Source organism: Uloborus diversus, chromosome 10 (assembly GCF_026930045.1).
Source record: "Uloborus diversus isolate 005 chromosome 10, Udiv.v.3.1, whole genome shotgun sequence".
NCBI lineage: Eukaryota > Metazoa > Arthropoda > Arachnida > Araneae > Uloboridae > Uloborus > Uloborus diversus.
In genome coordinates, this window is record NC_072740.1 from 127,526,314 (window position 1) to 127,552,316 (window position 26,003).

Below are 26,003 nucleotides of genomic sequence, written 5' to 3' on the forward strand. Positions count from 1 at the left end.
TATTGACACGAAGGATCCGCGGATTCATGAGGTTTTCCCATATCCATTTACATCCTTCTGTCGGATACATTTGGAAACGAGACTCGTCAGACCAGGCAATGTATGGTCTGTCGTTAACAGTCTAATAGCGGTTTTGGCGGGCAATGTAAGGCGTAAATATTTGTGTCGCTCAGTCAACTATGGTACACGAGTAAGTTTTTGGCTCCGAAAGCAGAAATCACTGAAAGCCCGTTGAATAGTTTGCACGCTGACACACGTCGATGCTTCATCATTGAATTCTGCAGTAATTTGAGTCATGCAGTAATCTTCTGTCACATTTAATGATTCCCGTCAGCCATCTTTGGTCACATTACTTCACTGCTTTTCCGGCCATCATGATATCTGACATTCGATGTTTGATTAGATTCCTTAAGTTCACTTAAATAAATCGGTCTTTAAATGAATCGGTCATTTTAAAGGGAGGTCAATTTCATATTTTTTTAAAGCTCACTTTATGGCAGTTTTCCACCCCTTTAACTTCAACACATCGATTCTACATGAAAACGGTTCAAATCTATTTTTCTGAGGCAGTTCAGTGTAAGAGTCCCCCCCCCCTCCCCTCCAGTGTTCATTTTGAAAAGGAGTCATCTTTGGAAGCTGACCCTTTTTTATAATGAACTCCTCCACATTTCTGGCGTGAGGACCGGATTAACACAGTACTAACTCAACAGTACGAAGATTTTATCGTATCCTCTCAAATTGTAAAAAGTTCAATGTAAAGCACGTGACATATCAGGATGTAGCATATTTTTAAAATTGGTGGCCAGATTATTTTAAAAAGAAAGTACAGTAGAGTAGAAGTTACGACAAATGGGTTTTCAAGGAGCAAAAAGTTTTTTTTTTTTTTTTTTGCTGTAAACAATTTTTATGAGTTTGTGTTCATAAATCTTGAACCTTGCGTTGCAAGGGCTAAACCATTCATTGATTATTTAGTAGAAGAAATGTTTTGCCCATTAAAAATACAGAAATGCAAAGCTTTTTATCTCAGACCCAGCAAACAATACCGCTTATCAGGACAAAATTTCAATAAATGAAAAAAATAATGGATTTTAAAAAAATACATCAATATATACCAGACGCTCATAAAAATTTCGACTAGGAAATTTAAGATTGGCCTACTACATCAACCGAAGAAGCAGTTGAAGATTTTTTTTTTTTGGTCTTTTAAGTTCTTCTATTCAGTGTTCACATTAAAATCCAATATTTTGTAAGAAAAATCAATGTTTATAATTTTGCAGTGACATTTATTTTGAAAAACCTATGTTCATTTTGAAAACGGGTCAGCTCCTGTTAAAAAAAATACATGGTTTTAGACAATTATTACAGTAAAATTTCCGGATCGTGTCAATTTCAAATTAGTTTCATCACATATTAAAAGAAAAAAAAAGAAAAATTAAATGAAATTTAAAAAATAGGGTGTTATTCCTTTCTTCTTTCCCCTGAAAATTTTGAAAAAGTGTAGTTGACTTATTTTCAAAATGACCGATTCACATTAAAATGGTCATAAAAAATATTCGAATTTTATTGAAACCTCGGAGATCCTATGGCTCATCGCTCGCAAGCCAACTGCAAAACTACGTTCAAATTCGCTTACATTACGATGACCTGCCATTGTAGCAGAAATATTTGATCTAAAAACGTTGCCACACACTTGCTGTTTACCATTGGAACTGCTGATAGTGTGACATTCATTTCATTGGTTCTATACCTGTTGCACATACCCATAAGTATACCAGATATTTTGGCACTTCAATGTTTATACACATTAATGATGGATGAAAGTGTAAATTTTATGGACATAATAAAAGTAGTTTACTAGTGTGATTTGTTAAGCAAATATATATATATATATATATATATATATATATATATATATATATATATATATATATATATATATATATATATATATATAATCTTTTTGAATTACTGTTTTTTAAATAAAGTTTATCTGTTACGGCAAAGTGGGACACACATTTGGACGTCAGCTTTAAAGTTCTCTATTACAGCAAAATACTCTAGGAATCTATTGTAACAATTTTTTTAACCTAATTTTTTTCCTTCAAACCATTTCTAGTGTTAGTTTTTAAAAAAAGATGCAAATAACGGGACATTCCATAGTAAATTAGGGATTTTTTTCCCACACATGACAACTCTATACCTCACTTCAAATGTTCTCTTTTTCTTCTTTTTTTTCCCTTTTTTTTTTTTTTTTAAATTTGGAAAAAAAAATTGTTTCTTACACGTTATAAGTTGAAATATAGAGCTTCAAGTTGCGGGACAAAATGTCTGCTTTTTCGCCGAATGGTCGTTTCTGGTAATGAAAACGTATGTCCATTCTTACGCATGAGCCCATATTTTTTTTTAATCTATAGCTTTGTGTCTAATTTAAAACGAAGTTTATCCATTTTTGATGCCATTACGGGAAATTTTGGTGCTACGAGCGTAATTGCGAAATATGCACAAGATAATGATCACTGCGGTCTTTCTGATTGCTTTAAAAAAAAATTAAATTGAATTTTGACATCTTGAATTCATATTATGTTTTTCGCAATCACGAGTGTGTGTGTTTGTGTGTGGGTAGTGGTGTGTTTGTGTGTGTATGTGTAGGTGTCTGCATGTATGTGTGTAGGTGTGTGTATGTGTGCGTTTGTGTGTGTAGTTGTGTATGTGTGCGTTTGGGTATGTAGTTGTGTATGTATGCGCGTGTGTGTAGGACATAGATGCAACCTGGAGACGGCTTTCGCTAGAGGAGCAGCATCGTGAGGAGCCGGTCGACGGGTGATGGTGCGGAGGGTGGCGGTGAGAAAATAAAATGATAGGACATCAAAACAGTCAAGTGAGAACAATAAGCAATCGTGATTGCTCAAAAAAAACTTGGAGAAACGTAGTATCTGTAAAACTTGACTCAGTGAAAGATTTTCTTTTTTGGCTTCAGATTAGCGTTTAATCAACTGAACTGAACATGAGCAAATCTTGTTTCACTGAAAAGTACAAAGTTTTCACTGCAAACTTTTTTAATGTATTCTACAGTGATTTATTTTTATTATTCTTAACTTCTGTGTGTCAAAAATACAAATTATTTTAAACTTTTGTCTGAAAAATAAAAGTTTTTCTTAAATGCATCATTAAAATTGTCTCCTGCACAGTGATTATTTTAAAAATCGGATCAGGATATTTTCTTTCGTAAGATTTTTTTTTAATAGTTTAAATTTAAATGATTGAAATCTGACAAAATTAAGTTAGTTTGAACAACCACGCTTAAAAAATTTTGCTTGAAAGTTGTAAACAACTCATGAAGCTCCAAAGATATTTTTAAAAAATGAATAATGAGAGAAACGTAATGAAAAGGCTAAAAATGACTTTCTCGTAAAAAAAAACATGAATTATATTTTTTAATGAACAATTCCATCCTCTTTTCTTAATTTTAGAACGCACTTGAGAGAGCAAAACGGCCAAGGTTTGACACGTGTCATTAGATGTTCATCGTGTTTATTTCATTACGAGGTTAAGTGTCCTAGAGTAATCAATCTCATTGTGTGCCCTATCTAAGAGGCAACCCCAAAATAGCAGCTTATTGGAAGGGGAGAGCGCATCTTTTTACCGATCTACAAGATCAGTACCCTTGCCAAAGATGTGGCCAATTAATCTTGCGCAGGGATGCAGGTGGGTTTTAGAATATACTTGATTCGTGAACAGACAACACCCACACAAATGTGGAAAAGCAAGGAATTTATTCATTTTTTAAAGGCTTCAAGTTTCTTTCTTTTTGTTTTTTGGATAATTTCACAAATTTTGAGCCCCTTTTGAGTGTTCAAGGTTTGAAAACTTCGTTATTATTATACAGTAGATTTTCGATTAACCGGAATGATCGATTGAACCATCTACGGTAAATAACAAATTTCGAATGAAAGAAAGTACTTAAACAGGGTGTCAGGAGACAGCAAAAAAAAATATCTCTAGATTTTAAAATCAGCACATTTGGAAAAAAAAAATACTAATCGTAATGTTGTTTTTCTATGCCGCAATAATGAAGCAATAAATATGTCCAATAAAGGAAAAAGTCATAAAATGCGACCTCTATTTAATGCGCCATAATATAGTCAATTTTAAGCATTTCGTCTTAGACATAATGTATTTAATTTTATGTAATAATCTTTTAATTTAAGCACAAATGTGTAGTTATAGGTAATTATAAAATAAAACAACTTTACTTCCAAATTTGATCGTCTTAAAAAGTAATGGCAGTTCAAAAATTAGAATTTTTCACAGTTTTCAAAAAATTTACTGGTCATTATGAGAAACAAAAGTGTTCAAAATGTAAAGAGAATTCATTGACTGCAGTATTAACATGCAAGCTGGCTTTGTTCGGTTACCTTAAAATACTTAATCACTAAATAATGATAACAACAACAATAGTAATGAAGGAAACCCCCGACTTCGGTTGAACGAGGTTCCGGTTAAAAAGTTATCGGATAATCAAGGTTCTATTGTACTAGCACTTTCTGAACTAAATTGACGAAAAACTACCATGTGTATGATTCAAGTATTGTGTAAGGTTAATCCATTAAGTGGGTTCATTAGTTTTATAGCTACATTGATACGTTGAAGGAGGTAACAAATATTCATACGGTATAATCCTTATTAATCCAAGGGCAAGAGGTTCTCTTAGTCTTGGAACTTTTAAAATTTAACATATGATGAAACTCGAAAAAAAGTACAACAAGAACAAAGAAAGAAAGGGAAAAAAACAGGCATATTTTTGTTGTTTGACCTAGAAAATTTCTGACCTGATATACTGCCCACCAACGATGGCAATCTGGGCTCTATTTTTTACTTTCTTGCGCAAGAATCTCAAACTGCATTATATCCGGGACGGTGTTCGATGATTTGTTGTAGCGTTCTGTATTTGAAAGATAATAATTTTTTCTTTAATCATGAGACAAGCGTACGAAGAAAATAATTCTGTCATGAAGTTTAGTTTAATGAAGCACTGAGAAATTAATTTATTTTAATTCGAGTCAAGTTTAACCAAAAAATATCGTATTTAAAAGAGTTTTCACATAGTCTGTCATCTTGCTTTTCGTCTCAATTATTGTAAAAGATCATATTTCGTGATTTTTTTTAAAAAAACTGATTATTTTTAGATGGTTACTACGTTATAGAAAATGTCGTTAGGAAATATTTTTGCATGTCCAAATTTCGATACATAGCAGCCAAGATAAAAATATAAATATAATGGAGACCAAATGAAGTAATGTAATGTGTAAAAAAATATGATATGAGATGCGATGATTGCACGGGATTAAAAATTAATTGAGGATGAAATTTTTTTTTTTTTTAACCTTCACAAAAAGCTGGAAATAATCTGCAAAAATCGTAACTAGGCAAAGGTACAAGTTACTTCTCTACGTAGTCACCATATTTACCGAGGCATTTATTTCAATGGTAAACCAAACCATCCAAATCGGCAAAGGAAGAAATCATAGTCAAGAATGTGACACCACATCAAGACGGTTTGCTGACCTCCTAAGTGCTTCTTTAATAGTCCAAAGAGATGGAAATCACTTGGTGCTTGGTCGATAATGTAAGGAGAGTGGTGCAATACTTCTCAACACAAAAACCTTATCACACTTCTTACTTCAATGGCGGACCATGTTTCTGTCAATGTAGCATCTTTTAAATACACAGCTCCATCCAACGGGACCGTTTAAAAAGCGTATCTACTTTGTTATTTATAGCGTGAATGAAAATCTGTTTTCCTTGAATGATTTTAGCTTATGTCAAACAAAGTTTTCTGCCTAATGTTAACGAACTAACAAAAACTCCAAAACATACCAAAAAAGAATATTGAGATAAAAACAGATTATTGGATAAAATATGAGCATTTATTTATTTGTTACTGTGCATGCGCAAAAGATAACAATTTTTACCTTTCATAAATTCAAACCCAAGTATACATTGTGATTAATGAAAAAAGTAAATTCAATACCAAAAAATTCAAAAAGATATCGGCGATATAATGAGTGATCGTCGTTTAGTGATTGATCATCACGATCGCAATTGCTATTTTTCACAGAAAAAAAAATGAATTTCAAGTGGTTTTTCCTGAATTATTCACATTTGCTCATGGTTATTCACGCATTCGTACGTAGCGGTGCTGAGATTAAGGATGAAATTTTATTGTTTTTAAAGTTTGACTTTTAGCAGTAGAAAATTGCAAGATTTAGTTGAACTACCAACAAGTTGTGTGATGAAAGATCTTGTTAAATGCTGTTTTTTTTACTTAATTTTAATGTATTTTTAGCCAAAATATAAGTGCCCGGTTTGTTTGACCTATGTAACATAAACTATATTTACATGAAATGCCGTGGATACATATGAGAACCAGGGTTTGAAAAACCAGGATCAAAGATAAATTTTCACCACTCCATTATTGTTGGTCATAAAATCACATTTTCTGCTGAAGTCATTCAAAATTGTTCTACTGTTTTCGATCTGGATTTTATGAATTTTTCCTAAATTTTGGAAAAATTACTTTCTTTGTCAACTACTTGTTAAATACCCCTCTGTTTTCTACTGTTTGGAAATTTTTTTCTTTAGTCACTACTGAATGCAGTTGTCATAGTGTATTTCCCGCCTTTCGAGTGACGAAAATTTTCTAGTTTCTGTTTATCAGAGGCGACATATGTTCTTTCTCTTCCTGATTTTTTTTTTTTATTTTATTTATTTATTTATTTATTTATTTATTTATTTATTTATTTTTTGTACATTTGCTATCTTTTGAGGTAGTTGATTTTCTGAACAATCAAGATTGTTCTTATTCACTTGGTAGATAGCCAGTCCAAGATCGCTTGCCGTTGTTCGAAAAATTATTTTCAGAAGGCTCTGCTGGGAGCTTTTACGAGCGATTTTTATCATTCGTGATGAGAGAAATTCACGTAAGCTAAATTATTAATTTGGAAAAAATCATGTATCTGGTAAGTATCGTCTACTTTCTTTCGCGTGTAAAACCTTACTGTCAATTTATTTATTCATTTTGATATTTTTTTCCAAATTGGAGATTCTTTTACTTGTCTTGATTATTTTACTTATTCTTTCTTTAGCTTCTTCGTGATGTCTGTACAATTCTATACACGTATCAGTGACTGAAATATCTGTATTCACCACCTCTTTATACATTCAGACTCATTTCGTTGAAACATCTGTACGATCTCATCAATGCGTACGGGCAATTGAAATTTACATTTTCACCTTCTCTAAATCCATTTTGGTTATTTTCTTCTGTGGAAATGTTGTAATCTGAAAAGCAATATGTATAGTTGTGTTTCAAAACACAGTGTACGCACGCTGAAAGTTCTTTTTTAGCACGAGTTACTATTGCAGAAATATATTTTGAAATTTTAAATCCTGGATGAAAAACAAAAGAGAGAAATCATAAGAGAAACAGGTATTAAACAATTGAGTTACGCCTAATGCTTATGTTGGTCAAATGAAATGAAACTTGGGAAATTTCCAGCGATTTAACAAAATATTGAAAAACGAGGATGTGACGTTAGAGATACGAGCCAATCCTTTTAAGTTGACAAATAAATTTTCCAGAGAAACTGCGAACACAACTCCGAAAGTTTAATAGCCTGCAAGAAAAAGAACCTTCTAGATGTAAAATACAAAGTTCCCATCTATACTAGTAATATAAAGCTGAAGAGTTCGTTTGTTTGTTTGAACGCACTAATCTCAGGAACTACTGGTTCGAACTGAAAAATTATTTTTGTGTTGAATAGTTCATTTATTGAGGAAGGCTTTTTTTTTTTTTTTTTTTTGAATCAGATTGACTGAGATATTTGTAATTGCAAATTAAAATTTTAATTAATTGTTTAGTCCTATGAATTCATAGTAGACGGCGGGGTAAGTTAACTCATGGAGAATGCGCTGACAGACAGTGTCTAAAGCTGCAAGAAACCATGCCACGCGGATCAGACGCTACGCTATTGTGGGACTGTTGTGGTCAGCGAACTGATTTTTGAATGCGCTTTTTTCTTTTCGATATTCAGGTGCATAGTATGATTTTGTAGGATTTTTCTATTGGGTTTTGTTCTCCATATTTCTTCAGCGTTTGTTTTTGTTCTTAGAGTTGAAGATAGTTACTTATCTAAGTAATTAATCTAATTTGTCGTATTATTCAATTGTGATTGTTCTGCATAACGTTTTTATTATAGTTTTGTTTATTTTGCGAAACATTTTGAATTTGCACAAAAAAAAACGCTTCACTCGTTAAAGGGAAGGGTTACGGTAGCATGGTTGCTTGGCACGTTTAGCGATGAACTAATGCAGTTGAAGGATTATTTTGAGTTTTATAGCTACTGTTAATCTTTTTATGTGTTTCGGCAAATCGTTTTAAATTACAAAGAGACTTTTTGAAAAGGTGTCTGCGCATTTTAATTGAAGAAAAATTATCATTTTTTTTATCAGAACAGAAGGGGGAGGCATGGATTTTTTTTATCTTATTTTCTATATTTGAACTTTTTCTATCATATTTAAATATAGTTAATTAGTATATTTTTCTGTTAGAAAACAGAAAAACGCTCTTTAACCATTGCAAGGTTATCCAAAATAAGGAAATACTAATTGCATCGTTCGCCTGATTTTAAGGGATCCTGTGTTTAGTGTCATTTTGGGCCAAGTCAAAAATGGGATGCTAAAAATGCTTCGAAATGTTCAAAAACTCTCTTTTTGTACATCACAACATCATACTATTTATATCGTTTACAATATTCCATAGAATCTTACAATGTCGGCAAAGTACTTTAATAACTTCAAAATAGCTTCCAAACAGTCACTTTTGAATTGATAAATGATGCAGTGAGCTGTGATGCCATTTTTTTTTTTTTTTTTTTTTTTGTAAAGTAAGAAATGGGAAATCTGGTCGGGAGAATGTGTAGCCCTGGAACTTCAATGATATTTTTACAGTAAAATATAGTGAAATTTCCTGTGATGTAAAGTTAGCCGACACGACCCAAATTTACCCTAAACGACTGTGTAATTGATGGTAAGGTTCTGAAAATAAGTCTCATTTCAAGACAGCAGTTTATATAGCGTTATTGATGAATAGAACGTGAAAATGCGAAGAAGGAGAGAAATATATTCCATGAAATAGCTGCTAAATTTTTCATCCCAAAGGTTGCCGATAAAAATGCAACTCCTATCTCAAATTTGAATGTAGAAATGAATTGATTATTTTCCACAAGATAGCGGCCTCCACATGGAAGCCAATATTCAGCTATTCCAATGGTATGTGATTCATAAAGAATACCCTGCGTTTTGCGTATCACACACGTTCATCTCAATCTCATAGTACTTACACAAAATAAATCGAGTCTGCGATGGAATTGCTTCATCCGGCGCTTGAACGCTTTTGGGCATTTTTAACTGGCTGAAATCAAATTCAAAAACGGAAAACTCCTATCGCGTACGATTTATTTATTTATCATTTTATTTTATTTTCCGTATAGATCATTTTTGTAAGCCTAAATAGTAATTGTATAACTGTAATAATTTCCTTTTTCTAATTTTATGATGTCACGATTGAACAACCTGATATATCTAAAGTTATTTTACTGTGCTTATAGCAGGGATTTCCAAAAGGGGTGTGCACGGGGAGGGGGAGGGAGAAGAGACACCTGTTGGCCCAGGTCCAAGTCTCAAGGGGGGAAGGAGATTTTTGAAGTGAGGGGTGGAATACATGTAAGTAAGGCCCCTATAGTGGCTCTACATGTAAGAACGTAGGAGTAAACAATATGTAGGGCACTCGTAAAAGTCATTTGTGGCGAGCCCCAAAATTTCTGTGCATGTCCCTGGTACCAAAAATGGGTGTCACGGTCCACCTGGGTACCACACAGAGAGGATAGGGGTTCCACGAAGTGTCCTTGGTTCCAATGTAGTAAAACGGATATTCATTAGGGTGTCGTGAAAAAACTCTTTCTTCAAAGGGTCCGTAAATCGGAGTTTTTATCTGACACAGCACCTCTGGAAGTTAAAGCATTTTCAATTAGTATGTATTAAGAATCTTAAACGTTAATGTTAGGAAGTGGCGTGTATTAAATGCCTCATACTCTTTGTTTCACACTGTTTTAAAAATATTTGTGATAAAGGTCTCGCAACTATACAATACGTATAAAATGATATAGCAAGAAAACTTTATGTAATAACAGTAAATGAAGTGAAAATTTCGATTGAGAACATCGACATAATAAAAAATCAGATTTTTATTTTACTTTAGACCACAAACAAAATATTAAAATTCATCGGCCAGTATAATAAATGGTAACAGAATAAAATCTGCATTCCTTAACGTCGATAGATCTCTGCACATTTTTGTATACATAGTTGTATATAGGTGTGTATCGGAACGATTTTTTTCCGAATTTAATGTACTAACCGGAAGTCAAGCTAGAGCTAAACGAGTCTATATAAGACATAAGATCTTTAAAATTCTCAAGTCGCTTAGGCTGCAAATTATTTCAAATGTACCATCTTAACACGTAAAACTGTTTTTTCTAAAAAACAAAATGCTTCTTTTGTGTTAAAAGAAAGCTATGTTATTACAGAAATGTTATTATATTCAGTCGTTCAAGCTGTACGGCGTAATGTTTCAATAAATTTCAACTATTAAAGAATTTTTTGTTTAGAACATTTTGTATTTTACATTTTTTCTAACATTTACCCGTATAAGTGTTGGAGAAAAGATTTGAAGGGCTGAATTACAAAAGAAAAAATATTTTTCCTTTTGTGAATTTTTTATTCTGTATTGCTAAAAATAATAATGAGGACACATTTTGTAGTACAACGACAGCAAAATCGCATTTTTACGGAAGATTTTCTGTTATCGTCTCCTTCGGTAAGGCAAAAACAAATGCAACTCGGTTTTTTCCCCCGTTCACAAAAATTTAAAAAAATAAAAGGAAAATAACAAAACTAAAACTTCGAAAAAAGAAACAAAAATCTTAATAATCATTCAAATACATAATATAACTTTTTTCGCTTTGAATTTTCTCTTTGATTCAATTAATCCTTAATTTGCGTCCATGTTAAGTCTACAAGATAGAATTTCAGTTTCTATTGATAACTTTTTCTACTTAACAAAAAAAAAAATATGTGGAATTTCTGTAATTTTGTTGGTTATTCAGTGCTAGCAGTTGATAAGTTCCAGTGCGTTCGTTATTTCGGATTAAGAATGAATTTCTCTTTTAGATACTAGTGTTGAAAATTCTATGAATTATTTTAAGAATGCCTTTGATACAATCAAAGCAATAAACACTTTTTATGAACTTATTCAATGTCAAATGTTAATTCAAATCAAGATTTTTCAAAGAAATTTCTTCTTTAATTTAGGTTCAATATTTGCTTTGAATTTCAACGTTGATGTTAATGTTTTATTGTAGGGGAATGTGGAGAAAAATGAAATCGCGGGGCAAAGCGAAATGGTGAAATATTTACTCGGTTTTTAATGCCACCATGGTTAAAGTATCACCAATGTGGTGTTACTTTAACCATGTAGTACCACGTGTAGTCTATTTCAGTCAAGAAAAACTTATCCCTGAAGGTCAAAGCGTTTTATAATTCAAGCAATTTTCAAAAATTGATACTCATATTGTAATATTTTGCAGAAAGTCAAAAATTACTTTTGTTACATAAAGGAATAAAATTCATGTTATTAAGATTTTAAACATTAATTGAGATTTTCTAATATTCGGTGCAGTATCTATTTACTTGATAATAAGCTTATTTTTACTTTAAATATTTTGTGCAATAAGTCAAGTGCATGAGAGGTATTTCGTTGACTTATTCAATTATTTATTAACACAATTATGTACTCATTTATTAATTTATTTAAATTCCTTCTCTTACAAATTCACGTATTTATTTATGCACTATTTTGTGCACTCATTTATTTTTTCTCGTGTATTGATTAATTATTTTCTCCATTTATTGCTCCATTATCGACTCATATCTTCATAAACTCTTTTATTTACTTATCCATTCGATTAAAAATATTTTTAGCTGTTTAATCGAAACTTTTGTTAGGAAGTAAATATTATTTTTCACTTAGCCCCACAAAAAAATAAAGCTAAAATTTTCCACTTTTTTTAAAGGTACAAATTTGTTGCCAAAAATTAAAAAAAATGTTTCGATGCAAGTTTTATTATAAAACTAGCCACCAGGGCGGCTGGATTGCATCCAGTTCGAACTCGCCACATGCGGAGGGTTGTTGTAGACCACCTTCGGTGGTAGCTTCGCCACCTACAGCGGCTCTCTCCACTCACCTGCAAGTTTGTGCAGCATCCAATCCAATTTTCTAGAAGTATCGCATGGGTACGTTTGGGGCTGCGCCCCGTACTGGTCCCCTGAGACAGCTTAAGCCAGTGAAAGAATTTTAATTGATGTTTTCATCACGCCAACTACCTTCCTTTAAAGGAAAAGAAGAAAAAACCATGGCATAAAAAAACGCATTTTAAGCCATTCGAAACATAATTCTTTTTTGCTCATCGAAAAACGTGTTTCATTTAAGTCACTCGAAAAACATTCGTTTTCCTTTCGTGTTTTCCTGTCTGTGATTCATTTCTGCTTTGACTATTTGCCAGCAGCTCCGGATGAAGAAACATGGGGGAAGAAATACGTTTTTAATTAATGTCTAAATCGTATAATTATGCAACCAAACACGTAGCTTAAAAAATTACAAACCTAATGTTACCTGGTTCGATTATCAGTTCCATGTCGATCTCTAGGCGTAGCGATGACATAGATAGATAAATTCAAAAATACATAAATACAAAAGCTTTTATTAGTATTTAAAACATTGTTCCTTTTGAAAGCAAATTTCCAAATTGTTCATTTTGAAAAAAGTAACTTAACTATTTCACTTAGCCCCATATTCCATTACTGTTCAAAATGAGTGAAATTATCAAAAATTTTTAAAAAATGTATGGGAATGAGGTGTCGTCTTGATCAATATCTTTTGAACAAAAAATGGTTTCGTCGAGTCCGACTATTAACATAAAAGTTACTTGTTGGTGAGAAAGAGAAGCGATACACACGCACATCCCACCATCCAAAATCCTATGTTAAATTCTTCTTTTTTGAAGTATTTAAATAACTATTTATTTACTTATTTTTCTTTTTTCATTTTTAGGAATAATTTTGGGATAGGGGAAGGTCGGGTAGTATCAAACAACTAAGCCATTTCAATCATAACACTTTTTGTTTTATTTGTAAAGAATTAGTTTTTACACTAATTTATGCTGTACTAAGTTACCTAACATTCAATTGTAAACTTTGGTTAAAAAATATGGAGTCGTATTTTTTAAACAAATTTTTGTCAAACTCTATTTTTGGTCAATTTTAAATTTTGGAGGGTTGTATCGGACAAAACATTAAAATGTTGAAATAAAAACAAATAGTTCAGAAATTTCATTTTAATGTGTAAAAAAATGAAACGAACAAAGTAGTTGGTTACTTAGAATAGTATACAAGTCTAAAAATGAAATGCTTTGATCCTATCACCCAAAGTACTTTTTGGAACTAAATATCTTTCACTAGCTTCCCTAATTGTCATTTTATTAAGTCCAACTTTTTCAATGGCTTCTTTCATATTTGTTTTATCCCATTTATGTCGTGATTTTTCCATTTCAACCTGTTGGACAAAGAAAAACACCGTCAGTATTTTATTTTGGTGCCAGTAGCTTTGTCCGATACAACCCGAAATTGGTTTGTCTGATACAACCCGACTGTAAAGCTACAGTTGTTTAACCACCACTAGGTTATTACTTAAGCTAGACACTTTTATAGCTCATAATACTTAGATTAATATACTACCAGTCTAAAAGTATAACAATGAAACAATATAACTTACAATATGTGTAAATATATGCCCCAGAAGTAAAGCTCGTGCACTACAATTCTCTCGACAAACAACTAGCTTTGCACACCAGAACGAACTGTTGATTTGAACCAATATGGCGTCTGTGGCTTTCTTCCCCAATACGGCACATTATGTTGACCCAGTACGTGCTGCCGCTGTCGACGGAATTAAGAAGCAGCTCTTGTCCGATACTACCTGCTGTCCGATAATAAACGACCTTCCCCTACATTAAACCTTCTATACCATAACAGAAGCTCGAAGTTGTGTCAGTATCGCACATAAAATCAGATCTTAAAAAATTGATTTTGACCCTGTTATTTTCGTGAATTTACTATACTGAAACATCTCAAAAGGAAATTCTATTAAAGCACTGTACAAATTACATTGTCAGAAAAATGAATTGATTTTTATCGTATTTAGTACCTTGCCGCTTTTTTCTATATATAGAGAGAGAATAGTTGAACTAAACACAAAGTTAAAAAAAACCTACAAGAGCCTTAAAAGCAAAACTAATGATGTGAAAAAAAATGAGGTCACAAAAAGTGATAAGGGGTTTATTACACCCCAAAATGCAAAGAAAAAAAATCAATTGCATTCAACGCAAACTTACTCTGTTATACTCAATACTTTGGTAATTCACTTCCAATATACGTATAAACGAGCTGATGTGTGCATCACATGACTTCCTTTTACTCCAATTTAATGTCATTTTCTCATTATTGGCAGTTTTAATGTAATTCAATAGTTTACTCTCTAAATCTCACCAACAGTGGCCAAATTGAATCCAGATTTTAAAAAAAATCGCCAAATTTGTCGCCAAGTTGGTGGCAAAACTTGGCGACCAAAAAACTGGCGATATATCGCCAAGTGTCCGCCAAATTATAACACCACTTGAGTTAACATCGAAATTAACAATGATTTCTCCCCAAAAAGGGGCAAAAGACCCCCTTTGGAGCATCCGAAGGCAACGAAAAAGGGAGGTTCACAACTAGACCCCACTAGGAGTCTAAGTACCAAATATCAACTTTCTATGACTTTCCGTTCTTGAGTTATGCGACATACATACACACATACGTATATACAGACGTCACGAGAAAACTCGTTGTAATTAAATTGGGGATCGTCAAAATGGATATTTCGGGTGTCTGTACGTTCCTAGGCGTATATCCACGTGTGGTCGGACTGAAAAATCAACTCAACATTCATTCGGAGATGAGCAAAATGGAAAATAAGGCCGATTTTTGAGTGAAAATTTTTTTTCGCGAAAACAATACTTCTTTTTTTGTAAAAGGAAGTAAAAACGTATAGTTCTGCTGAGGTAAGTTCCGACATTGAAAATGTTTACCTCTCTTTCATGTAATAAGGAAGGGTGATTGGTGCTGAATTCAGTTGGGTGCATTCGGATGCTGCAAAGGGGGTCTTTTTCCCCTTTTTTTGGGGGCAATCATAGTTAATTTCGATGTAAACTCAAGTGGTGTTATCATTTGGTGAACACTTGGCGATATATCTCCAGTTTTTTGGTCGCCAAGTTTTGTCACCAATTTGGCGACAAATTTGGCGATTTTTTTAAAAATCTGATTTCAATTTGGTCACTGCTGGTGATATTTAGAGAGTAAACTATTGAATCACATTAAAATTGCCTGTAATGGGGAAATGACATTAATTTCGAGTATAAGGAAGTCATGTGATGCACACATCAGCTCGTTTTTTTTATCCAATTGGGGGGTACATTGATTCAACAGTTGGTTCAACAGCTAAGGATTACAAAATTTATAGTGCTTCAAAAAAATTTTTTTCACAGATCGCATTTAATTATAGAATTTAGGAATTCTTACTTAAAATAATCTGTTCTTAATGCGTGGAGGTATTATTTTCCTCCAGGAGTTTCTTCGGTTACTAGAACAATTGTATGATAAATTAAATCAAGGTCATATCAAATTATGTATTAATGTTCAAGATGAAAATGTGTCAAATAGAACTCTCTTATTTAGCAGATTGAAAGTAATATTTATTTTTTCAATAATTTTTCGATACACTTAAGAAAACTTTATAACAAAAATCTTTCTTTTTATTGCAGGTGCTTTTCTAATACCATATCTACTTACATTGTTCTTAGCTGGAATTCCAACTTTCTTACTTGAAACATCTTTAGGCCAATTCTTAAGCATAGGAGGGCTTGGAGTGTGGAAAATATGTCCCCTATTCAAAGGTATGATTTATTATTTTGTAATTGGGTAATCTGTTCGTAAACCGTGGGCCTTTTGAATGAACTATTTCGACCTTTTTTACTACACGAACACACCTGCAAAAGTGTGAGCATTTTTTAAAGTTCCACATTCAAAGTCAGGTATTGTTGCACTGTTGCATATGCTTCTCTCCCAGTGCCAACTGTACCATGCACACTGTAAAAAAATTGTGTAACCTTACTCCGTAAAATACGGTGGCAGCATTCTGCACTTTGTGTATAACCTTATTGTGGCGGCTTGCTTTCTCCATAGCAATGGAGTAACTTAACTGATACAGGTAAAACTGGAGTAACGTTATGAGCGATGCGTAACGCTACACCAGTTTCATCAGTTAAGTTACTCCATTGCTATGGAGGTAGCTAGCTGCCACCGCTTTTACGGAGCAAGATTACTCAAACATTTTTCAGTGCAGGAAAACAAACGTTTTATCCAAAAAGTGTAGAGCTCCGTTCCGTATTTGTTGCTGGAACATCCAAAGCACGCTGTAATGATTGGGGTATGGTATCACGTCCGAGTCACCAAATATATATGGTCAAAAGTTATAAGGACTGATAACTGATCAAACAATCAACTATATTAACTTAAATCACATATTTTAATAAAGTAAAATAAAATATAATATACAGGGTGTTTTTTGAGCTCTCGGTAAATAGTTTAAGAGGTGATATAAGAACTCATTGTAGCAGACATCAACAAAGACACAATGTTCTATCTTCCATTGTTCTCATGTTATTAGACGGAAAAATGGTTAAGCAGTAAGAAAAAGTCCCCATTTCAAAAGCTATTAAAAACGCCGCAAAACAGAAAATTTCCTACAGTATGACTTCAGCCTCATTTGGAATGCCTCATTTAATGGCAAGGTACAAGTGCTAAAACATTTTTTTAAGGAAAAAAAATAACAAATTATGACAAAAGCTGTGTCGTTGTTTCTTTGACATTGCCGGAAGCAACAGTTATCCTTTGCAAGAACGTCATCTTCACAGCTGATGAGGTTATCGTATTGCTTTTCTCATGATGTACAATTTTTTTATGTAACTGTGTGAATTAATCATCTGCAAGTTAAGTGCACAATGTTATTTTAATTCAGTATCTAAAATTTCTTTGCAGACATATTCTATTTCTATCTATTTACAATACAATAACAGCAATTAACTTGACAATATGCGCAAACTGTCAAATTCAAATTTTGGCAGCAATTGGATATTCTTCATTTTTTAAGATGTTTCTTTGCTCGTGCCTCGCAATTAAATGAGGCATTCTAACGAGAATATTATCATATTATATGGTTTGTTCTCTTCTGAAGCATTTTTAGTACTTTCAAAAAATGAGGTTTTTTTTTTTGCGATTTAGACGTTTTTCAGTCTAAAAACTTACCGGAACAATTGGAGATAGACATGTTGTCGATGTTACTGCTCCAAATCAGCCTTTATATCAACTCTTCAATACTTAACAACATCTATATAGTGAAATGAGTCACTGTAAATGATTTTTTGATGTTTAAAAAAACTTCTTAAACATTAAGAGCACATCGACAAGCGTATGAACCTTTCGCCCAGTTCCGTTGAAGGAGTTGTATTGTTGCTACATACTAGAAACCGAAAAAATGGTAAAATTTTAGGCACCCCAAAAAATATCTCACAGATTTTAGAGAAAAATTCAATTTAACGTGGCTCCAGAAATATTCTTGTTTGAAAAAACTTGTCGCCAAGGTATTTTTTTAGCCGCCCAAGCGACCTGGCGCCCGGGATTGGTCGGACCTTGATTACAACCATGATATAAAATCTGCTCATTGAACAAGGAATGTGGAGAAATGACCTATTGAATGCCTATTACTCATTTTTACTGTAAAAAGACTTTTATCTTTTTTCTAATGGATTGTATGTTTAATTTCATCGCATTAATGGAACGTATTTCCTCGCCTTAAGTGAGAACCATCTCCTGCAGAGTAGTGTAAAGGAAGATCCTAGCGTGGGCCTATCCTATTCAGTTGTTTCAGCGCTCTCTCATTATGTCATTAGGCAGCAATGGCAGGAAAAGTCCCTTATTAAGTTAACGTAAGCACTGACGTCAATGTCAACCTCTGTCTCTGCTCTCTCTCATTTACTGGACTCATTTACAGTTGCTTACAAGGCCGCCGAAAATGAGTTTGACAACTGCTCAGTCATTCATCAAAGAGATACCTTTTAGTTTTACAACCAAACCGTTCTCTCTTAATAGTCGTGAAACTTCAAGATCACGATAAGCAAAAAAAAAAAAAAGACATTCGACGGTTATTTTTTGGAAGTAAGAGTAACACATAACTTTAGATTTTATCCTTTTCGAGGAGAATACTATTAATTATTTTCTTCACATTCATTGAGCACTAAGTATATGATTCGTTTCAACGTTGATGACGATAAAATGCAAAATAGAAAAAACCAGAAGTTCTGTGTAACAACAAAATAAACCGAACCTTCAAAGTTTTTCAATGGTTTTAAACCACTTATTCCATATTACCAACCATTTGCTATTTTTTATTAAATAAATTTCTTCATGCCAACAAAATAAATAGTTTTTTTTTTTTTTCAGTTCGTTATAAATAGTTAATTGTCTGCAGTTATGGGGATTTGTTGGATTTTTCTCCAAAAACCAGTTCTTTATGCAAATGTAAATGTTACTATTTACTATTACTCTCTTCTCATCTACATATCAAACAACGTGTTTTTTCTTCTGTTAAAAAGTCATTAGATTTAAAGTGTTTTTTTTTCCCCCTTTCATGATGCCATGTAATCTCACCCCTACTGATACGTTGCGTGAGACTGTTGAGAAAGCGGTGGTGCGAAGGGATCTTCTGAGGATGTCCTGACACCCCTAGAGCCCGTCCTCAGAACATCCAGGGGCAAAAGAATTGCCGCGGACAGCATTGAGCCACCGCAGATGGCCAATAGAGGTTGGCAAGCGAAACCTTCTAGTTATTAATTAAATTAGATCCAGAGTAGGTTTCCTTTTTCTGCTGGGCTAATATCTTGAACAATTATAATTTCTATTCCATATTTGCAAAAATTTGTGCGTAAAATATCAGAAAGTTTGGTAACTTCGCATTTTTTTGAAAATTGTTTTTAACTACGAGATTCTTCAAAAGAACACCTTTATATTTAAAAAAGCAAAAACCTTAACACTATGGCTTTAAGGTATCCAAATACGTTAAAATAGCTATTTTTGACGAAATTTCGCTTTTTTTTTTAAATAAAATGATTGTATTAATCAATTCCGTAGCTTAACAAAGCTGGTCAATTTTTGTCTCTACATTTTTTAGAAGCAAAGACATTGGTCTTTGAATGTGCATAATTGTAACATTAGAAGTTTAAATTTAAGTGCATTTTTCTCGAAATATGAATTTTTTAGCGTCCAACTTGCCCACTTCAAAAGCGATAACTGAAAATATTATCATCTTATTTTTATGAAACTGTGCAGATTTTGTCTCTATAGCGTTATCTAGAGAATATACCAAAATTTTAATCATTACAGCAATTCACACAATCAATTTCAGCAATGATTTATAATTTATGGTTTTCCTTAAAATATCTATAGGGGAAGGTGGGGCACAGTCAGACGAAAAATATAAAATTCAAGAAATTTGGAAACTTTGGTTCAATGAGAAATATTTTAAGGTGTATTTGTAATGCAGCTTAAGATTTCAAACTTTTGAGACACAAAAAAATTTATTACCATATAAAGGTTTTAAGAAAATACAAAAAAAAAGGGAAACGAAAAATTTTGTCTCACTGTACCCCACGCATGGAGTACAGGGTAACAGCATACAGGGCACGGTAAGACAGCATACAAGGCACAGAGAGACAGCATATATGTGAAACATGATGTGTTCAACTTTTAAAACTAGAATTAAATCATAATGAAAAAAGGTTCACGTTTCATCGTACATCTAAATAAAAATTTAATTTTCAAACCACAAAAAAGATTGATTTTGCTTTTTTTTTTTTTTTTTAACAGTTTAATATTTTCATTTGAAACAGATGCAACATCTGTTACAAATTGTCAAATAAAATCAATGAAAATGTTTTTACTTTTTCGCAAAAATTAATGTACACGTCTCCATCGTTATCAGCTATCATTAGAGTACTTCCAACATAAAAGTGTTTGTGTTTCATGTCAAATTCAATCCGAGCAAAGTCTCCTTCAAGTATCTCACGATCTAGAAGGTAGAATTTAACACATGTCAATATGGTCTGATAAAATATCAGATCAGAATAGAACTTTGTTCTATTCAGTATGTTTGATAATCATCCTTAGCATTTCTAGTTGTCATTAAACGTAGGAGTTATAGCTTTAATATGAAAAAAGTTCTAGTTTCTGTTATTTTACGAGGGTCATTGGAAAAGCATGTTTCCCACGACTCATAAAAATAAGCAAAACATAATGACCTGTAAAAATTCATTGCTAAAGATACAGAAATGTTTTAGCTCCTTTTCAACGTATGTACCACGGAAATTGTAACACTTGTCATAATGTGGGATACGTTTTTGTAGTTTAGCAGCATAGAATGCTGCTTGAGAACAGCGCTAGCATGTCCCAACTGTCTTCACATCATATTGTGTTCAGAAGTATTACTGGGGGGTGTTTGACCATCCATCCAATTGTCCCGAGCTTGCTAACCTCTGGCTATATGTTCAAAGGTGACACACGGTAGAAAAATATCCCAATCTTACTCCCAGAAACTTTGGGCTGTTCGTGTGCATGAAGAATTCCTTGTCTGCTCTGCAGTTTTGAGCAAACGAAAACATGGAGGTACCTTTGACATGCTGGCTCCATTAGCAGCTCTATTGCCACCCGTGGTTCTGGACTACAACAACTACCTTGACCCACAAGTGCTGCAAATTTAGAGGTTCTTATATAGAGAAATAGCTGAAATAGTGCTGTATCTTTTACAATAAAACTTTCCACGAAGTTTAAATTTTTAGGCCATTGAAAACTTACTTTCCGGATAACTCTTGTATTTTTGCACTACAGCTGTAATAACTAAAGAACTTTTATCAGTAAAAATTCAACATGCAGAAAAAATACAAAAGTTTCTCTCAATATAGTCCTCATCCTCTAATACTTGTATTCAACCGACTATTCGACTCCTAGACGTCTGTACCGCGAACTGGAAACATTTAATAGTTGAAGAAGGCTCCGAAAAGGAAGCGGTTGTCTGACTGAGGGTTAAATAGTCTAATGAATACAGGAGTAACTCAATGTAAATCTGAGAGTCCAACTGCAAGAAAAATAAACTGCATAAAGCAGAATTTCATGATAATTGAACAATGGTATTCTTTTCAGGCGTAGGTTATGCAGCGGCAGTAATGGCTTTTTGGCTAAACACATACTACATCGTTGTTCTATCGTGGGCCCTTTACTATATTTTCAATTCTCTACGGTGGGATGTCTTATGGAGGACTTGCGACAACTGGTGGAACACAGAGAGATGCCATTCAGAATATGACAGCGTCCTCAACTGTACCAATGGTGTCTGCTCTGGAAATGCTACACTGCCAGCAAACTACTCAAGTCCAGTCAAAGAATATTGGGAGTATGTAGCAGAACTTGGTTTTGATAATTTGGCTTTGCTTTTTTAATTTATTTGAAATTATTTGCACAGGACAGTTAGAGTGAATGAAAATATAGTATAATAGCCAAAGAATTTGCAATACTTGTTCTCACTGTCCTGCTATATTCGCCTTTCTCCAAATCATATTTTTAATTGTCCTTCCGTACTAGGCAACCTAGATCTAAACACCACAAACTATCAGCTGCTCTCTTCGTCAAAGGTCATCGACATTGCCAGAGCTGATTTGAACGCTTTCGGCAGTATTAAACATTTTTTGGAAAATTTTGTGCGTTCTATTGGTAAGAAGTGTTTATTTGGATAGATTAGACATGAATTTGAGGTTTCTCCACCACTTTTGATTTAAACCCCCAAAAAGCCTAAACCAGAGCCATAAAAGCTTTCCCAGATTTTATATTTCGTAACAACACAAAATCAATAAACATGTTTTCAATGTCATGTACCAAATGCCCGAATCATAAATGCACATTTAATGATGGTGGAGAAAAAAAAAGTAGTTTTCCCCGAACAAAAATTACCAATTTATTATTATTATTTATTTATTTTTTTTTTTTTCAAATTTTGTGCCTTAAACTTTAAAAACAACACTGTTGGTTTTTTTTTCTTTTTTTTTTTTGTTCTGGGTACGTATGTTGAAAGCGTATGATTTCACCAAGAATCTGAACTCTCTATTCATTTTTAATGTTCGGTAAGCGTTAAGTGCGAGGAAAACCTTTATAAACAAAGGGCGACAAAAAGACCAAGAAAAAAAGTTTCATGTTTATCTGTATTTAAAAAAAATTTATAAATGTGACAAATAATAAGAAGAGTAGACTTTTACTTATAAATAACTCAAAATGGCCACATCTTGCATTGCAGAGGCGCAAACGTTTATTGAAATTTTCAGCAATGGGTGCAAGTCTGTTGCTTTTAGTTTATCCCATTTCCGACGTAGCAAGGAAGTCCAAAATTTTGTGCTCTTTAGTGCTGGCTATAAACTCCAAAATAGCTCATACACTGTAATCAATGGGATTGAGATTTGGCGAGTAAGGTGGCCATTCTAAAGATGATACCGTGTCAGGCAAATGCACCTTCCACCACTCTAGATTTGTTTTTTTTTTTTTTTTAATCTTATAAGCTGGTGCGGAGTTTTGTTGCCCAGTTTACATTGTCACAGTTTTTTATTTTGAACCCCGGATGTACAAAAGCTTTTAGAATATCTCGCTAGAACACTTTGGATTTATATTAATGACCTCATCTACAAAAGCTGAAGTGTTTTGCTGCTTGTGTAAATGTCATCCCAAAATATGACCGACTTTGTATTTTAGCAATTTCAAAAATCGCAGAGGTGTTTGAAGCGTCTACAGACCAGATTTCATCCTTCTGAGGGTTATAAGTTTTTTTTTTTAATTTTATTATTATTATCATTTATTAATTTTAACCAATGATACCATCTTACGTACCATTTCTAGCTTAACCGGTGAAGGGTACCATGGCGGTTGAGGGGGGGGGGAGAATCTAAAGAGAAAATTAGAAATACATATACATATTTTTACATACACACATATAATGCATAGATATAGATATAGGTATGCATACATATACATACATATATACAAAGGGAAATAGGCTTGAAAAAGTGAGTAGGCTCGAAGTGCTCTATTGGTTTTGAGTTACTAGAAATTATGAGTGAGAATGCTGTTACATACAGTAGCCCCTCGTTTTACGTAGGGGTTACGTTCCACGGAAATGCAGCGTAAATCGAAACCGCGTAAATTGAGACCTATTACTAGGTTAAAATAGAGGGTTTGGTTCCGTGATAACAAAATACTTCATTCTTGTGATGAATAATTGTATAATAAGTTTAATGTGTACTTACATCGACCTTTATGCGCAACATGTATAAAGAGAATAAGAATTAATATCGTGTTTTGTCTCTAAAAATGATCTGGTTATGATAATCTTTTGGCAGTCATTAAGAATTTTTCTCTTAGTACTTTGCAGAGCATTAACGCATCCATTATCACTTGCGTCATTTCCATGAGAGAATCTTCCTTCACTAACAAATCAGAAAGCGTTTTAATTTATAGTATAAAACGGGGAAAATATTAAAGAATTATTGATAGCTATCCAAAATTAAGGAATAATAAGCATTAAATACATTTAAAATAAATGGTTAGTCTAGTTTTAAGCTATTTTGCCGTTTAGGGTTACTTTGAGGCACATCAGAAATGAGATGCAAAGTTTTAACAAAATTAATGCAACGTTAATGCAGTAAAATAAAATTTCTAAATGTTTAAAAACTCCTTTTTGGACTTCACAACATGACAAGATGTCTATCATTCATACATTTGCATAGAATATTTGAATATTTTAACTTAGGAAAAGTACTTTCACAGCGTCAAAAAAAAACTTCCAAAATGTCATTTCATAGTTATTGAATAACGATATCAGCTATACACAATATTGTCCACTTTTTTTTTTCTTTTTTAATACATAAAATACAGAAAACTTATTTCATAAACTTGCGAGGCGAGCGCAGGACTGAGTCTTCAATTTTTTAGTCAAATATACAGCAATATTCGAAATGGCACAAAGTTAATCGGAATGGCTCAAAGTTACCCTGAATGACTGTAAACTTATTGATTTTAGTTAAAATGTCAATAAAATATGACTGTAAGAACTGTAAATGAACTTACCATTGATAAAAACTCTTGCAGACGCAATGTACTTCAAATTACACCTGGACTTGGAGAACCTGGCGAAGTGCGATGGCCGCTGGCTGGAACATTAGCTCTGGCTTGGATTCTTTGCTATTTCTGCATATGGAAAGGAGTCAAATGGACAGGAAGGGTAAACATTTCACACATCTTATTTGCTTTTTCGGCTTTAAAACATTCAATTGCAATCTATTTCCGTCGCATGAAGAGCAATTAAATAGAGTTTTTATAGTGCTAAAAATGAAAAAAAGTTACTTTTAAGACATTTTTTTAGTTTTCTAATTATTAGACGGTACATTTCCGTTAAAGGTAAGTCACTTTGCGCATTTTTCATTTTTGGTGGTTTTTTAATTCATTCATCACTATTTCAAACTGAGTATTTCACTGTTGGCGTTTGCTTCAACTTCTAAATTCTAGGGCTGCCACATACTACTTGCAGCTATCGCCAATCGCTTTAAACAATTCTTCTATTGTCGCCAAGGTAGAAAGTAAACAAGTTGAGAAAAATATCTAACAGACAATAACTTTGATGAAATGAGAAATAAGACTAACGTTTTTAAAACGCGAAATTGCAAAAATATAGCATACACGTGTTTCCGGGTTTTAAAAAGCCAGTATTTTAATACAGGAAATATTTTAGGCGCCCCACACTGAGCAGCAGTCACAAAGAAAAAATATTAGTGTATAAATCACAGTTTAACGGCCAGTAAAACTTGATAAATACGAATTAGAATTGATGGCCCGAGTGCTTGCAAACATTTTTGACACAATTGCTGCTACTTCTGTTCAATTGTTGACTAAATCCTTCATTAAAGAGCATTGACCCCCGTTTGCGTACATTTTCTCTGCTAGTACACCTCAAAGGCTTTCCATGAGATTGCAGCTAATTGCTTTAAGCATGAAATCGTCAAGACTAAGAATTGAAAAACTCAATTTTGCAGGTATACATAAGAACATAATGTCATTAAAACGCTACTTTGCAAGTTTTTTTTTTTTTTTTTAAATGTTATTACGTTCCATGTTTATAGTGTGTCTCTGTCATTAAAGTTCAGCTTCGTCATTGATTATGTTTACGTTTTTTGGGGTAATAGGGAAGGGAAATTGGCACTGAGTTGAGTTGGGTTCCTTTCGCAGTAAAGTATACTATCGATACCTCGAACTTCGATATCTCGAAAACCTTGATATAACGAAAAATTATTTTCCCCCTTGATTTTGCATACTTATCTAATGTTATTTTTCTTTCTTATGTCGAAGAGTTTTTAATCAAAACCTTGTTATGTCGAATATTTTTCGAAGTCAAATGCAATTTTTCCGGAAAAACCGCAGTTTATTGTCTCGAAGCAACTCAAGGAATGTTTCCAAAAGTTTCTCACACCCTTCATTATTTCTCTCAGGGGTTAAAAAAATTTAAGACCTATGAATCCAAAAAAAACCTACCTAAAACTTTTCGCCCCCTACTCACGTCATTTCGTTGGATCTTTTGACCCTAGAACCCC

General features: G+C 33.1%; 1 protein-coding gene across 1 annotated transcript in view; it reads left to right on the plus strand.

Moving 5' to 3' along the window:
- LOC129231792 (sodium- and chloride-dependent GABA transporter 1-like) overlaps positions 1 to 26,003 on the plus strand; it is a 176,361-nt gene that overhangs the window by 105,910 nt on the left and 44,448 nt on the right. The window contains exons 2-4 of the mRNA XM_054866166.1: positions 16,035 to 16,166; positions 21,523 to 21,772; positions 24,508 to 24,640. Of these exons, the coding sequence (XP_054722141.1) occupies positions 16,035 to 16,166; positions 21,523 to 21,772; positions 24,508 to 24,640 (515 nt within the window). The remainder of the gene's footprint in view (positions 1 to 16,034; positions 16,167 to 21,522; positions 21,773 to 24,507; positions 24,641 to 26,003) is intronic.